Below are 15,715 nucleotides of genomic sequence, written 5' to 3'. Positions count from 1 at the left end.
AAACGTGCGTCTTGCCCACCCAATCAAAAGTGATATTTTTTTCCCGAATTGATGACATTCCAGGGGCGTGTTTGAATGTGTAGCCTAATCTCATATTTGTATTTAATGTAGGTCCATACTATATGTCTATCTATTTAACGCTTAAGCAACGTAAAGCCACCAACTCCTTGGTCAAGTCTTGAATTCCCCCCATACCCCAAAATCAATATGGCCTTTCCAAGTTCTTGGTTCTGGCGCCGGACCTGGGAATGATTGGACCAAAGCTATTTGTTTTTATGTCACTTTTTATGTCACTGTAATAGATCTCATAACGTCCCGATGTAGGCTACCGGCCTATGGTTTATGACATAAGTCAATAATCACAACCTTTGTTATTCACCAACCAATCCAAATGAATGATCTATTCGCGCCTTAACACTATTACGCGCTCTCTCATGTCTCACTCGGCTCAATGGAAAACAAAGCATCTCCAGCAGCAGTATCGTATCGCTGCCCATTAACGGAGAGATTCGGTTAAGACATTTCGACTGATGCGTGACAGCGAAGGGGGAGTCACCCACCCAACAGTTCATTCAATGGATGAGCTACCTGTCCTGTTTGGCTCCGGGGGGCGAACCACTTAAATACTCCTCCCCCGAGTGTCTGAGTCCAGTCCTCTGGGAGAGACTGAGGGAGACATACAGTACATTGGGAACCCACTCGAGAGAGAGCGCAGTTTTATTCGCCCCCTGATTAGAACGGATTATGCTATGAACGCTTTTGGACAGCAGCCATCCAACGCACAATCCGGCCCCATTCAGCACCACAGCGCGCAAGAGATCCTGGACATGGCCGTGTACTGTGACAACTTCGGCATGTATCAGCAGAACCTCCATCACCACCCGGGTCAGAGGCCCCCGGCCCACCCTCCCAGCTACGGACTGGGAGAGTACACATCCCCGACTACCAACCCGTACCTGTGGCTCAACAGCCCCGGCATTAACGCGTCTCCGTACCTAACGGGAACGAACGGAGCGCCCTACATTCAGTCGGGATATGGACCGAATCAAAGGCCGTTTTTGCCGCCACCGACGGGCTTCGGCGGGGCTGACCTGGGGTGGCTCTCCATCTCCAGCCAGCAAGAACTTTTCAAGATGGTCCGGCCACCTTACTCGTACTCGGCTCTGATCGCCATGGCTATCCAAACGGCCGGGGATAAAAAGTTGACTCTGAGTCAGATCTATCAGTATGTGGCTGAGAACTTTCCCTTTTACAAAAAGAGCAAAGCCGGGTGGCAGAACTCAATCCGACACAATTTGTCACTGAACGATTGTTTCAAGAAAGTCGCACGGGACGAAGATGACCCTGGTAAGTTTGTCAACCTTAAGTTTGTCAAAAGTTATATAGGCCAATATATGAATGCACCTTTGGATGCCAGATGCATTCATGTATTGGCCTATAACTCCTGTCAACAGTTAATAATAACAATTTACATTATTGTATACATTATACTGGGGGTATTAATCTAACAACATTTAATTCAGTCTATTTAGCCTAATCATGGGTTTATCTAGTTGTATGAATGTATTGTATTATCTTGCCTAATATGTTGTGTGTTTATTCATTTATAGGCAAGGGGAACTACTGGACATTGGACCCAAACTGTGAGAAAATGTTTGACAACGGGAACTTCAGACGGAAGAGAAAGAGGAGAGCTGACTTGACTGGGGACAACAGCGCGATGCCGGTGAAGTCAGAGGAGGTCGGGGGGCTGAAGCTCTCCTCGGACAGTGCCAGTGTCCTGAGCTCCTCATCCCCTCCCAGTCTGCAGAACTCCCCTGGCTCCACCGAGTCTAAGTCCTCCCCATCACCGTCCGTCGAACACAGTCCCTGTTTCAACAACTTCGTCTCCAACATGAATTCAATGCTGGTGGGGAGCAATAACGGCCTCAGGGGCAGGGAGTTCAGCTCTGGACATCTGGGGGATTTGTCACAAACCAGAGAGAACATGTCTGGACTTGGCTCATACTCGCCTACTCAAATCACTCCATTGAACTCTGATCATAACGGTCATCTCACCTCCAACAGAATGAACTATTACACATCAGCACAGACCGGCGGAGGCCTGGGCCTGAGCAACCCTCTCTCAAACCACTTCAGTGTTAACAACTTGATATACAGCCGTGAAGGAACAGAGGTGTAGATGTGGCAGGTCGTGACGTTAGAATTATAAGGTTCTATCTCAATTTTTGGTCAAAATTGAGTTTTTTACATAATCTGATCCATTGGGTGTTTATTAATGCCTGTGTGGTGTTATTTTTAAAATGTTGACATTTACAACGGTTCCATCTCACAGAACATAATGGAATGTAAAAACTTTGACGCTCAATATCTCTGAACTGCCCTAAACGGAGATAGAACCTTATAATTCTAAGCTCATGAGGTGTTGATCTTAATACATCCCCTTGTATATAAAGTACTCAGAGAGTACATAGAATACCACGAATAGACTGTACTTCATATAGGAGCTACGTTCCATAATAAGATGTTGTAATACATGTACTCTCTAGTAGTTGCAAACAAAACAAGTTGCACTGAAGAAAAATGCTGAATATATGCACCAAGGGAGGTAACCTGGAACGATACTGAATAGCCTATTAAATGATGCTTAATTTTCGTTTTTTTATAAGCATGTAGCTGCATGGATTTACCCCAGTTTGCCTTTGAGGAGTCTTTCAAATTAAAATAGACAGACCATACATTTGTACAGACATTTTTCTTATGTAATATGTACAGACATATTTTCTTGTGTAATAAGAAACTTTGCAGACGACTGCATGTATTTTGTAGAAGGGATTATGTGTATTTTCTATTTAAACCCATTTTTTTTTTAATAAATGTATGTTATATCTGAAATCCTTGTTTCTGTGTCATATTTACTTGGAACATGTCAACACGATGGAACATGTCAAAGACACACTGTCGTCTTTTCACTTTTGTCAATCAACCTTGCAGTGAAGGGCTGTCTTACGCCATAATTATTTGACGTGTAGGCCTAAGTCTGATATGGACATAATTTTAAAAACATAATGAAAATAGCCTATAGGCCATGGCTTTTCAGGTTTCAAGGAAAGTAAAAACATTTCCCTTCGGCCTATAGTGATGACTGCTCCATGTTGACATCGATTAATGATGTGGAAAAACATTGATTAACTTTGATGTAACATTGAATGCATTATTTTTCCAACAAAAGATGAGCTAATGCATCAATGGAACTGACAATTATCTGAAAATATTCTGGTTTAATCGAGCGTTTGAATTAATCCGAAGCCCCGCCGTGCGTCTCCTCCCCTCGGCTCGCCCATTCATTCACTGTAACAGACGATAATCAGGCACCCAATCTACTGAGTTCTCAGGACATACTTCAAGGTGATCAATGACCGTTATTTTCTTGAATGGTAAAAACGAAAACAATAACCTATTGCCATATGATACTATAGGCCTACTTGGGTCGTTTTTCCCTGTGGTCATTAACTCGAGTGCCTCCTCAAACTGAACGAAAACAGTAGGTGAGACTGAGCCATTTTCCGCTTGTCACTTTGAATAAACTTGGTTTCAACAAGTCATCGCAGCTTTATTTCCAACCAAGTTCAGGAGTTCAGCGTTTCGTCTGGACAGCTTTATTCATACTGTGCTTATTTAACGGTGTATGAAAACTTGTCTTTTCAAGTTAAAACTGTCAACAGTCATATTTTTTTGAATAGTCCTCCACACCTGTTTCCATCTATAATTTCCGTGAATCAAAGGCTTCATCACGCATAAAAACGCTGGGAAAACTTCCATCGTGTGAGAATGCTGGTAGGCCCTAATTCTATTTCGTTTTACTTATGAACTGTGAAACATTCTGGAAGAGCATCCGCTGAGCGATTCATGTGAGTGCAAAATAGCATGTAACGTGCCTTTGTTGTGCATGCACGGTTGTTTAAGGGACAAAACAAGAGAAATCTTGTTCCAGGAGAAAATAATAATTAGAGCTCTCCCATGGAAACGTTCGAGCGCTTTCTTTAGCAGCCTACTCATGTCGTATTTCCAAACAATATGCAGTACGCATGAAATCAAAGCAAGTAAATAAAGGGAAACACCTCTTAATTGGTTCACAATTGAATGCACTCTGGTGCTCTGTTGTCTGGAGTAAAACAAAATTGACAAGACTTTCGTGCCCGTGGCTGCGACACAATGGGCCCTGGCAATACGAAGGATCCCCTCCTGCGAAACATTGTGATCTCAGATCTGGGAACAAATTATATCACTCAGTCAGACCACATTTTCCTCTTGTTATCTGTGAAGCAAGGGCATTGATCTAACAAAGAGTATTTTTGTTGTACCAAAACGTTCTCACAGCGACAGGTTTCAATTGAAATCCTCTCACCAATGTCCCATAGGCCTACCAGTTGATGGGCTATACACATTTTATTCTTAATAACAGCCTTATATAATTACAGTAACTCACTGTTGTCTACACTGTCTAGAAAAAAGATGCAATGCCGATATAAAATCTAGTTGCATTTAATCACACTTTTAGAAACTCATTGTATGCCTGTTGGTTTCGGTCTATTGTTGCGCCTTTGGTACCCTATTATCGTGTGTGGTGCGCAAAAGATGGCCGACGCAAGCACTGTGACCTAATACACCTCGATACACCTCGACTCAATTATGTTAAAAGGTTGGCTTCACACCTTCAAGGGTAAATACACAAACATAGGCATGATATACTAGTGAAAGGTCCTAGTAGAAATGTAGGCTACTTGATCAAATTGTCTTAATTTGACTTTGATATGTGACTAATTTCAACTAAGTTAGAAGGTACTGAATTTCAGATTTGGGATGATATTTAAGGATCAACTATTTGTGCAGCATAATCAATTCTAAATAGGCTTACATGTGCAGGACTATTTTCATAGTAAAGTCTCATGATTATTTTCATTATGTCTCAAAATGCTGAAGTAAGTAAACACACTGCACTCCCATTTATAGCACAGCCCCTTCCTAGAACTTCCATTAGTGGTAGCCCAGTTTTTCATACAGTAATTCATCAGAGAGCCATCTCAGGTCTCACTGCTGCAACGCTCCAGTGCCCTCTGCCTGAAGGGCACATTTACCTGGCCCCTATGAATATCAGTCAGGCCGGCCTGCAGCCTGGGCCCCACACTCCCATAGCTGCTGTCTGTCTGTCTGCTGCAGGGGGACTGGCCCCACTGCCCCAGGGCCAGGGATAGGCCCAGAGTACATACCTGGAAGGGTGGCCCCGGTCCCCACTACTCCACACACAAGCCCAGTGGGCTAAAACCATAATGAGGGGTTTCAGGCTTGCAAAGGTCACTTTCCGAAAGGCAATAGGCTCATAATTGGAGGGTCCTGTTTGACTGAGTTTGGAACTGGATTATTTTAATCCCGTTTCCCCCGTGGATGAGACAGGAAATATCCCCTCTCACACCGGTCATCTGATCCTGTCCCGTAAAACCAGGGTGCAGGACCGGGCAGTGTTTAGTCAACCCTGTTGGGGAAGTGCTATTTCCTGAAACACATCTAGAGAGCAAGAGATCATCCTCTGCCTCGATAGGCTGTACTATGGCTGAAGCTACAGAACAAATATCAGTCATTTGTGAAATAAATTAAATGTTCAATTCAGAACACCATAAATGACATATCATTTGATTATTTGATCTGATTATTCTCAAGTGTATGTCTCCAGTAAACTAAAACAACGAGTTAAGTCATGTAATATCTTGGACTATTGTGATGGTGGCCGGATGCAGGTAGAGAGAGGTGGGTCAGTGTGTAATCCATGTAACTAGCAGTGCCAGGGCCTCATCTCCAGAGATGATGTGGCTTGTTGATCTGGGGAGTTGAGAGGAGAGCAGTGCTACCTGTGCCAGGAGACTGGGGCCTGGGGGCCTGGGGGATAGAGGTGGGGGTCAGGGTGTGTGTGTGTGTGTGTGTGTGTGTGTGGAGGGGGGGGGGGGGGGTGGCAGTCAGTCAGTGAGTGACATGGGTTGGAGTGATGAATCACTGGTGGATAAAGTTGCACTCAGCAAGGTGTGAACCTTTACTTCCATTAGCCATTAGAAGATCCCTTCAACTGATAATGTTAGAAAGCAAAGCCGCACAGCCAGGTCTGCCTCCATTTAGACCAGGTGCTTTGATTCAGAGAGAGATACGTTATTTAATTTTTTTAAATGTTTGTGTGGAATGGCTTGTAGCTTTAGATTTTCAGTTAAACCATTACATTTTCGTGGCATTGGGTATGAGTGTGTGTTTTTAAAGATTCATGTATTAAGACATTATAAATCCGAAGTCAAAGTCAAATGCTGTGTCAAGCCAGTATTACCGCCTAACCTTTTCCATAGCCCATATAATACCCCTTTACAGACCATTCTGAAGGGTTATATGAAAAGTGATATTTTCAGTGAATCTCCTTTGGCTGTCTGACCTTACCAAAGAACATGATAGTGGGGCCATGGAGAGGGTGAGCACTGTCTCTATCTACCCTGAAATTTCACATCTGCTTGTAGCAGTCAGCAGGAATTACGGGGAAATATCTTATATTACATCTCAATCTCTTGAGGAAGTTAAATATTTAAGAGTACAATATGATGACAGCTCAGGGGTAGCCACTAGCAGCCTGGACTGTGGGGGGGGGGGGGGGCGGTAGGCTTCTTTCCACAGCACTGTAAAAAGATGAAGCGTACATTTGATAGCTGAGGATAATGTCTATCAATCGGCATGACCTGGTTCGGTTTCATCATCCTCCGTACTGGACTCATAAAAAAGCGTAATCTATGGGGCGATAACGGCATGGGATCCCGGTCTTGGCAAGTGGCCATATAGATGATTTTATACAGAACAGGTCCCATCTCACCAGGCCCCTCAGTGCTTCTGGAAAGGCACGAGACAATTCTCTGCTACTGTATTTGACTACTGCTGACTGTATTTATATTGATTGTATTTGACTACTACAGTAGTAGCTCACATTATGGTGGGCAGAGCATTGTTGGATATACTTGATGATAGACACCGCTTTGTTTCACAGATTTATAAAAGACGACATGCTGTAAAACGCTGTTGACAGGAACTGTAGGCCTATATCTCAGAGGAACTGTTTTCGAACTTGATCTTTGACTTCTTTAATTTCTTAGATACTGTATGTTCTGTGGTGTCCAATATGGAATAAACACCGTCACATTTTGATATCAGACCCGCCGTGTCTCGCTAGACTGCTGGATGAGACGCAGGAAGTGACTAGCACTTGAAAGGACGCAGTGACAGCCTGCTGAGGAGCTCGCTGAAAGAGTCAAAGAGGTACTGGGATTAACGGACTAGAACGGACTCCAGGGAATCCACGGTCGGGGCTTGTCTTCACATCGCTCCTTCTGTCTGGAAAACCTATCCATCCCCACAACAATGTAACTTATCCCGCCCTCAGTCTATCGCTGGAATATATTTTGACAATTCCGGAAAAAAAGATGCCTTTGTTCCCACATTACAGAACTGTGGGTAGATCATCCTTTATCCATGGCTTTTGTCATAACATTGTGTGTTGTAGTTTTGCACAGTAAGCTACAGGAAAGCTAGGGAGACAATGAGAGCATCCTCCAATGTTTACCTCCACCAGCCTCCCCTGTAACAGACCCATTACATTACATGGCATGTGTATGGGTCTGTTACAGGGGAGGCTGGTGGAGGTAAACATTGGAGGTGAAACTAGGCCAGTTTCACAGAATCTGAAAACTCAAAGGGGCATCTTGTTCTTGGCTCTGGACTCATCATTACTACATGAACAACACAACCCCCTAACCACATCAGTCCTGTATGATAAGGAGTCCTCTTGCAAAGATTCCTCATGACCAGCCACTGTCATATAATACTGTAAAATGGCTTCTTATGAACTGTTCTACAAAGATCAATCTTCCTTGTGAGGTTCTCACCCGAGACTGGCCTTTTAAGTACATCGCTCAATTTCTCTGTGCGGTGCAGCAGAACAAATATTTAAGTCCTGGGCAATACTTAATCATTTTAGCTGTACTCCTCTGGCTCCACTCAAAAAAATGTGTGCAATCTGACCTGTCAGCACTCACTTGAGCCCCTGTAGTTGTGTAGTAAAGTGGATGACACCAGCGGCAATTGTGACATTGATCAGATAAGTCCTTGTCCTCAAAAAATTGTAGTGAAATGAAAGAAAACATACTGTTTAAAAGACGCTAACAACAACAACAACAAGTTGATGATATTGTTTGGATCCTTCCTGGAAGAAATACCACCCTGCATGATCTGACACCTGTGTGCTGTTATTACCACCTCTTCACAGGCAGGAAGCGGTGACAGACGGCAGAGGAAGTGGTTGCCCCGGGGATTCCATCTTGCTCTGCAATGCTCTGACCCTGAGGTAAGACGGAAGCTTCACAGCATTTTCTACTCATGAGATCCCTAAAACAGCTACTTGGAAGACAACTGGTTGTTTTTGGTCGTGCAAAAGGAAATCAGGTATTGGAGCATGTGACATAAGTCTCCGTTGTCAATTGACACAGAATACCTGGACTTATATTCACCACGATGGGATGTCTTGCTGTAGATTCCGGGAATGTGGGTTCTAAACGTTGTATTCTTGCTAACATACTACACATGTTTGGAATGACAGAGTTTTGTAGGATACTCGTTTTGGGACTCAGGAATCATGATTTATCATATTCATACGTAAGATAAGGCATTGCAGATGAGTAGATGTTAAAGGGTGTATGGCGACATAATGGCGGACAGAGAGTAGCTGTTACAGGCCTCCATCTGGACAGTGATGCCCCTATGAGCATTAGTGTACATTTACAGATGACTTTCACCTGCTCCTCTGAAGCACAGTGGAACTGCTCCTGTGTGTGAGATGAGGCTGGTTTATCTGCCCTGAAGAATTCCACCACACACCCTCTCCAGACTTCTAATGACCCCCCCCCCCCCTTCCCCATTGTGTTCGATGCATACCAATGGAGGAACAGAAAAGAAGAGACAGACTGAGCCTTGGATATCTCTGGACCCCCCCCACCCTCCTCCCTCTCAACTCTAACCATCAAACACACCCCTCACAGGGAACAGAACAGGTTAAATGGGCCCGATCAAGATTTCCCCAAGTTTGCCCCGCTGTAAGCTGGAGATGATCTACGGCTGAAGGGTCTAAATGATACCCTTTCAAAAGGGACAGGCATGCCTCTCCCCCCCACCCACCCCCACCACCCTCCCAAACGCTCCTTTTGTGCTCTCCACTAATCCTACCCTGCACTTCAAGGCCCAGGCTCACTTCTGAGGCAGCTGCTACCAATTTAAAGAGAGGGGGGGGGAAGAGAGAAATGCCTCACTTTTAAACGACTAGCCCTTTTTTTTTTTTTATGTAGAGGTGATCACCCCCCCTTAACGTCAGTAATGACACTGTAATCAGGGCTGCACTGTGCCCTGTGACATTTTTAATCAAAACTCACTGACTGATAATAACGAGACGATGGAATGCGCAGTACACAGGTAGAATTCGGACTCTTACAGTTTTAATTATAGATGTATCGGGGAGAAACACTCGACTTTAATGCAGTATTCATTCAATGTATGACTCCGTTTAGGCCCTGGAAACAGAGTCATGTGACTCACTATTATATCCCAACTGGGTTGCAACAGACAAGGAAACAAAAGAATAATTTACATATCGCCCGACTAGTGTGCAAACACCAGTGAATAACAAGCGCAAGCAGTGTTGGGTTGAGTCTATAAACCCAAAACAGCTCTGTGACAACCGTAAACACAGGACATGCACCCTCTCTTGAGGACACACACCTATAAGGCATTCTAAATCATTATACACAAGTACTATAAGCTTATAAAAAGCCTTGTGATATGCCACGAACGCATTCTAACAGTATTCTGCAAGGAAAGCTTAGAAAGCTTAAAGCTTAACTCTAAAGCTTTATTCTGGTGTTGATATTCTGGTGTTGTGAACTAGTTGCTTTCCTTCCGTGATAAAAAAAAACAGGGAAATCATGTCATGTCACTCCTGCTCATTTAACACGTTCTGCTCCTCCAATGTCATGTGACTGCATTCCTCTCCGATGACATCAGTCAGGATATGAGTGTGTGTGTCATCCACTCCACTCCACTGACGATGACAGCAACTCTGAGAAACCTACATCATATTCTAAAGTGTGCTGACATGCTCCCACTTGAAAACGGGGCCTTTTTATTTATTTTTTTACTCATGATGAGGGTTTTGATTTTATTTATGAATAGGTTTTTACAAGCCTCAGATGACCTCAAAAGAGGCTCAAACGAAAACACAATTAAAACAGCAACTGGAAAGCATTGTATTTATCCTCTAACATAGATATTACTGAGTGAATAGTTTCTGTGAAGATATGGCAGTGTTGAGGAATATGGAGACAAAAAGGAGAGAGAGAGAGAGATGCGGGGGAAAAGAACGAGAGAGAGAGAGAGAGAGCACATTCTCAGCTGTCTGTCCCTATAAGATGAGCGTGCTACGCAGCATACAGTTATCTAAACGTGAGACCCTATAAAAACATTTAAGAACAATCAGAGGACATTCAAGATTTATGGCCACCCATTATCATCTTCATTATCTTCTTGTTGTTAAAGAGCCCTGGCATAGACATAAAAAAAAAAAGAAAAAAAAAAGACCTCAAACATGAGGTGTGAAGTGACAGTTTGCTTTTGTTTCCCCTCCAATCCTAGTGTTGAGTGTGCCAAATGTTTGCAGCATAACCGAGTTGGGTTCATGAGGACACTCGTATCATATGAAGCTTCTCTCACCCACCGTCCTTGTGGTCCCTGCTGCCACGGTGACGTGGGGAGTGATGTGAAAGGCCTTGTCGTTTACCTAACCCCTGCGGCTCCCAGCAGGCCTCGGCTTTTCTTAACACTTGTCACTGGGCTCAAGAACATGATGACGTGACGATGAAGAAGACCTACTGAATATGTCTCCCTGGACGTAAAACTGGCTCTTTTTAGATTTGTGTGCTTTAAAAATATCGATCTTCTTCAATAGGCTATCCGATGTGTACCGTGTACCGTAAGAAAGAAGTAAAATAAAGTCACACTGTTTTGTCATACCAGGCCAACATCTAGCAGAGCATCATACTAAAACCAGGAGAGAGACACGAATCGGTGGTTTAGAAACTGTAGCCTCGGTAGTGGACCGACATGCTATCAGGAGGTCAGATTGAAGCCACGTCTTAATTGGGTGGGTCAGGCGGCCTTATCCCAGGTAGCTTTCTGCCACACTGGCAGCTGCCCCTCCCTCTATAGATCACATAATTACCCCTCTCATTACCCTGCCCTCTCTGGCCTCCAGGAGAAAGCTCAAAGGGAGGTGTCACGATCTTATCATTATGCAAATGACACCAGTGACCGGGCAGTTAAGCCACAATAGGGGGGCAGAGCAGCAGCCATCAGGCCCAGTCTGCCTGTCTATTGGGGGATCCCATGGTGGGACCTCTCCGTCTCTCGTCTAATGGGCCAGAACATGTCCACAGGCGCCCCGAGCCCTAGCCACCTAGTAAGGGACAGCAGGGCCTGGGACAAGTCTGGGGGAGCCGCCTAGGCCTACCCCCAGCAATCTGCATATGGGTGGGCTGCCCAGACGCCTCCTAAAACCTATTTGAATATGATTAGAACCTGTAATGACCTTCACTAATGAGCACACGGACCCAGCTCTGTGTGGATCCACCTTTAGCACACTCAGGGAGTGCGGGAACCTGAGGGAACCGTGGGGGAATTCTGTCCGACTTGTCACCTGTAGCTGTCCGTCTGCTAAGCTGGAAGAGCCTGGCTCGAGGGGGGTAGTCCACTTGATTGACACCTAGCACATTAGATGTGCTACGATGATTAGAATCACTTATTCACACCGCGGTTGATTAGTGTACAGTTTGGACAACAGAAGAGTGACAAGTGGTTGTTTTTCCCATTAGGGTGAATGGGCCGGGGCACACTACCGAGTGCGTACATGTCAACAATGAGTAGTGCTTGGACGACCCAGGGGCTCCAGCCTTCGTACGGAACTGGCCGGTTCGCACATTCACTACAACAGGTTCCACATCCTAAATCCATCAGTCAGTCAATCAGTCGGTCAATCAGTCAATCAGTCAGACCCCCGTCGTTCAAAAAAACACCCTCAAACCATAAACACACAGAGCGGCTGACCTATATTTGACAGTTCCTCATGCCGCTCATATATGTAAGCCTAGTTTGTAGGAGAGCACAGCCGGGACCCTGTGGAGTATTACCAGGGATGACACAGGCTTAACTATGCAGGGGGCGAGGTGCTCAGACATCTATCAGGTCAGGCAGCAACATCTATCAGGTCAGGCCTTCTATCCAATAAATATAATGAGGATGAATCAGAGACTTGTGCTGTTTTAATGGTCTGTAATGGTATGAGAACTGACAAGGTAATAGCCCAGGCCTTATGGCTTTCTCATTACACTGATGCTCCGGCCTTGTTCAGCCACTATAGTTAGCCCCCCGCTGCAATCATCTGAACCACATATCGCTGCCCACCCTTTCATGAAGAGAGCAATCGCATGCCGTTTAAATTTAATGAAACAGCCACCTGCTGAGAAGCACGGGGCCGTCCTCATAGATAAAGCTATCTTTTTCAAGAGAGGGAAACCCGTTTTGGAGTCCTACTCGCTTCATAGTGAATTTGACGGTAATGAAAAGGCAACGGAGTCCATCCTGAAGAGTGTTTTCGTCAAAAGAGTTTGTGTCCTCCGTATTCATTATAATTCACGTGTTATCGGTTGAGGTTTTCCTTCTCGACTCGACACTTCAAACTCGATAACTGACATACTGTTTCCGCAGTCATCATAGAAATGCTAATACTGAAGTACAGAACGGATACCGTATGTCCAATGCCGAAGACAGATATGTCAAGGGTTTGCAAGCAGGAAGGCAAACAACCGATTTCTGACATAATGCAGGTGATTGTAAAGGCCTGAGGTTGGCTTGCCTATAGAGTGAGTAGCAGTGTTCTGATCAGGTGTACAGTGTTGATTCTGACTAGAAGCCAAGCTCCTGCCAGGTCTGGGAAGCTGTCAGGGCGGTTGGAGTGTTGTGTAAGAGACCTACCCTCGCTAGACAATGCTCCGTTTATCAAGACGCCTCTGTATGAAGTCCATATCGTATAACCAGATATTTGCAACCTGACAAAGCAATGGAGGGCTGTTATTCAAATGGGGTGACCATTTACCTGCCTAGAGCACAAATAAATGGCGAGGAAATATGAACAAGAGCCTTTCTTGAGTACAACAAATTGAAGGTTGTCATTGAGTGCTTGCCTCCAGTGGGCTTTTCTTGTCTGCAAGTGCCCCTCCCGGGGCCACTCAGATAAAACTCTGAGATTAAACAGTCGGGAGTTGGAGAGTCGACTTTCTCTCACGATGAGTGGATTCGTGTACTCTCTGTAGCCCGCGTGTTCCTTATAGCTCACAGTTTGAACACTCAATTCCCGCTATCGTTCAAGTTTCTGTTCTGCCTGTCCTGCTTTTTCCTACTTAAAATGACGAGGTAAAAACACCTGCAGGTCAGGTGTAAAAAAGTTTGGGCCGTTGTTTACAGTCAATAGGCTGGGGGTATCCACATGTGGGACAGATCAGGTGCAGGCAGGCAGTCCACCTTCCTGTGGTGCCGGGCTGTAGTCTATACAGATGCTGCTGGACGGCTGGAACACTCTGGATGGCTCACAGAGGATAGAACAGTGTGCTACGGTGCTTAGGTGGCGTAGCGGGTTAAGCATCGACCATGTAACCGCAGGGGGACATATCCTGCATGTCATCCCTCCTCTCTCTCTCACCCATCCTTCCTGTCTAATTCTCCACTGTATCTATCAATAAATAAAAAAATATGAGTGGGACTGCCCCACTCAGAAAAAAATAATAATATATATATATATATATAAGAACAGTGTGCTACACGGACTAGATAGTCAGGAGAGGGTCAACATCACTGAATCGCAGAGGCCAGAATCTGTTTAGGAAATGTTGAACTAGCCCCGAATAAAAGAGGCCATTACATCCAGAGCACATACGTTTAGCATTCAGGATTAGGAATTTCAACTGATTACTGTACTTGCGAAAAGCTTAGGGTTTGACTTATCAACGTCACGGCTATGTGGTGATTACAAATGCTGTTTCGGAAAAAGGTCTTATCCTAGGTTACTTCCAAGAACATAATCATGACCTATCTGAGTTCTATAGACTCCTATATGTTCGTTTGCTCTCAGGTAACAATAGAGTCTGTCAAACACACTCGGTCCATTGAAACTGCCGTCTTAAGATGAACAGAGTTGTATTATAGAGACACCGTCTCGTTTTTCCAGCAGCCCCTGGTTTGCAGCAGACCCTCACCCGCAGTATGTGATGGCTGAGCCAGCGCTTGAGAACTCTGAACTGATTATTTTGACATTTTATGGCAGACAGAACTCTCCTCTCAGCGGGCAGCGCTTAAGCACGGCAGAGAGGCATTCCTTTGTTAAGTGTTTGTGTCAAATTTAAAGGATTAAAAAGCATTTGAAAAGCACAAGGAATAATGTTTGGAGTCACCTACTGAAACATTTTACTAACTAACTGGGCAATGAACCACACTGTGATTTTTATGAGATGAAATTAGCAACTTTGCCAAGTCACCAAGAAAACTGGTTGGGGCAAAAACTCTACTAGGGGGGTTGGGAGAGAAAAGGGGAACTGTACGGTGAGTGAACTGTACTGTATTATATTGCACCCTCTACTGTAGTCTACTGGATGCATCGTCTGGGAAATATTCGACCGTCTTGACAGTTTGTACATTAAGATGTTCCCATATTTCATTGGTTCTGTCAGGCTCATTATAAATCCCCTCACCTGAATCTGACAGTTAGGTCTTAGCATGGTACCGTAGCCACCGCCTGATGCTTCACGTTGAAAGGACTGATGGGATAAATCATTGCAAGATGATTCTACCCAAGATGGTTCCCATACATCTCCGATTTTATTATGTTTAAGAATCTTCTCTGTGTCTTGATATGGCTTTAGGATGGTGAGTGTGGGTTCTTGGTTCCTGGTGAATGGAGACAGGGAGACAGGGATGTAAGGACCTCTGCTGGACAGGTTGTGCTACTGATATTCTGGTAACCAAGTTCCAAGTTCCACATTTCTTTATTAATAATAATATTCTTTTTGCAGTTTGTGAAACTGAAATACAAGAATATTGACAGTCATGTCAACATCAATGAAATATAACATAAAAATATAAAACACAATATTGGATAAAAACAGTGATAATAAATAACTTGAAGTGAATCTTGATTTATCTTGATTTAGTCTATGGCGGTGATGGGTAAGACTAAAACGACTTCTTTCTGATTTTGCTGTCAGTTCATATCATAGAAATATAAATATAAGATACATTTTAGATTTTGTTGTTGTTGTAAAAGATCATGATAAATGTCAGGATAACCTGGGGGGTTGGTAAATGTAACCCCCCTGGTGTCCTGAGTTTGCTATTTGTATTTTTAGATTTATAGATTTGTTCAGTTCAATAAACATTATAGATCAACGAAAACTAAATACAACAACATACACTGTTAAAGACAGCGCTTTACAATCCTCCACATATGCATTGAAATACATCCAGGCACCCACATCAGACTCTGACAGTC

The 15,715-nt window shown here is 44.2% G+C and overlaps 1 protein-coding gene across 1 annotated transcript; it reads left to right on the top strand.

Moving 5' to 3' along the window:
* Positions 1-749: 749 nt before the first annotated feature.
* foxi1 (forkhead box i1) lies at positions 750-2,182 on the top strand (the record flags this gene model as incomplete). The annotated part of the gene is made up of 2 exons (XM_080541801.1): positions 750-1,347; positions 1,611-2,182. The coding sequence occupies 2 exons, from the start codon at positions 750-752 to the stop codon at positions 2,180-2,182; spliced, it is 1,170 nt and encodes a 389-aa protein (XP_080397927.1).
* Between the last annotated feature and the right edge of the window lie 13,533 nt (positions 2,183-15,715).

This window comes from Nansenia antarctica, assembly GCF_963989245.1.
Source record: "Nansenia antarctica genome assembly, chromosome: 11".
NCBI classification, from domain to species: Eukaryota; Metazoa; Chordata; class Actinopteri; order Argentiniformes; family Microstomatidae; genus Nansenia; species Nansenia antarctica.
This window is presented reverse-complemented; position numbering and strand designations above follow the sequence as displayed.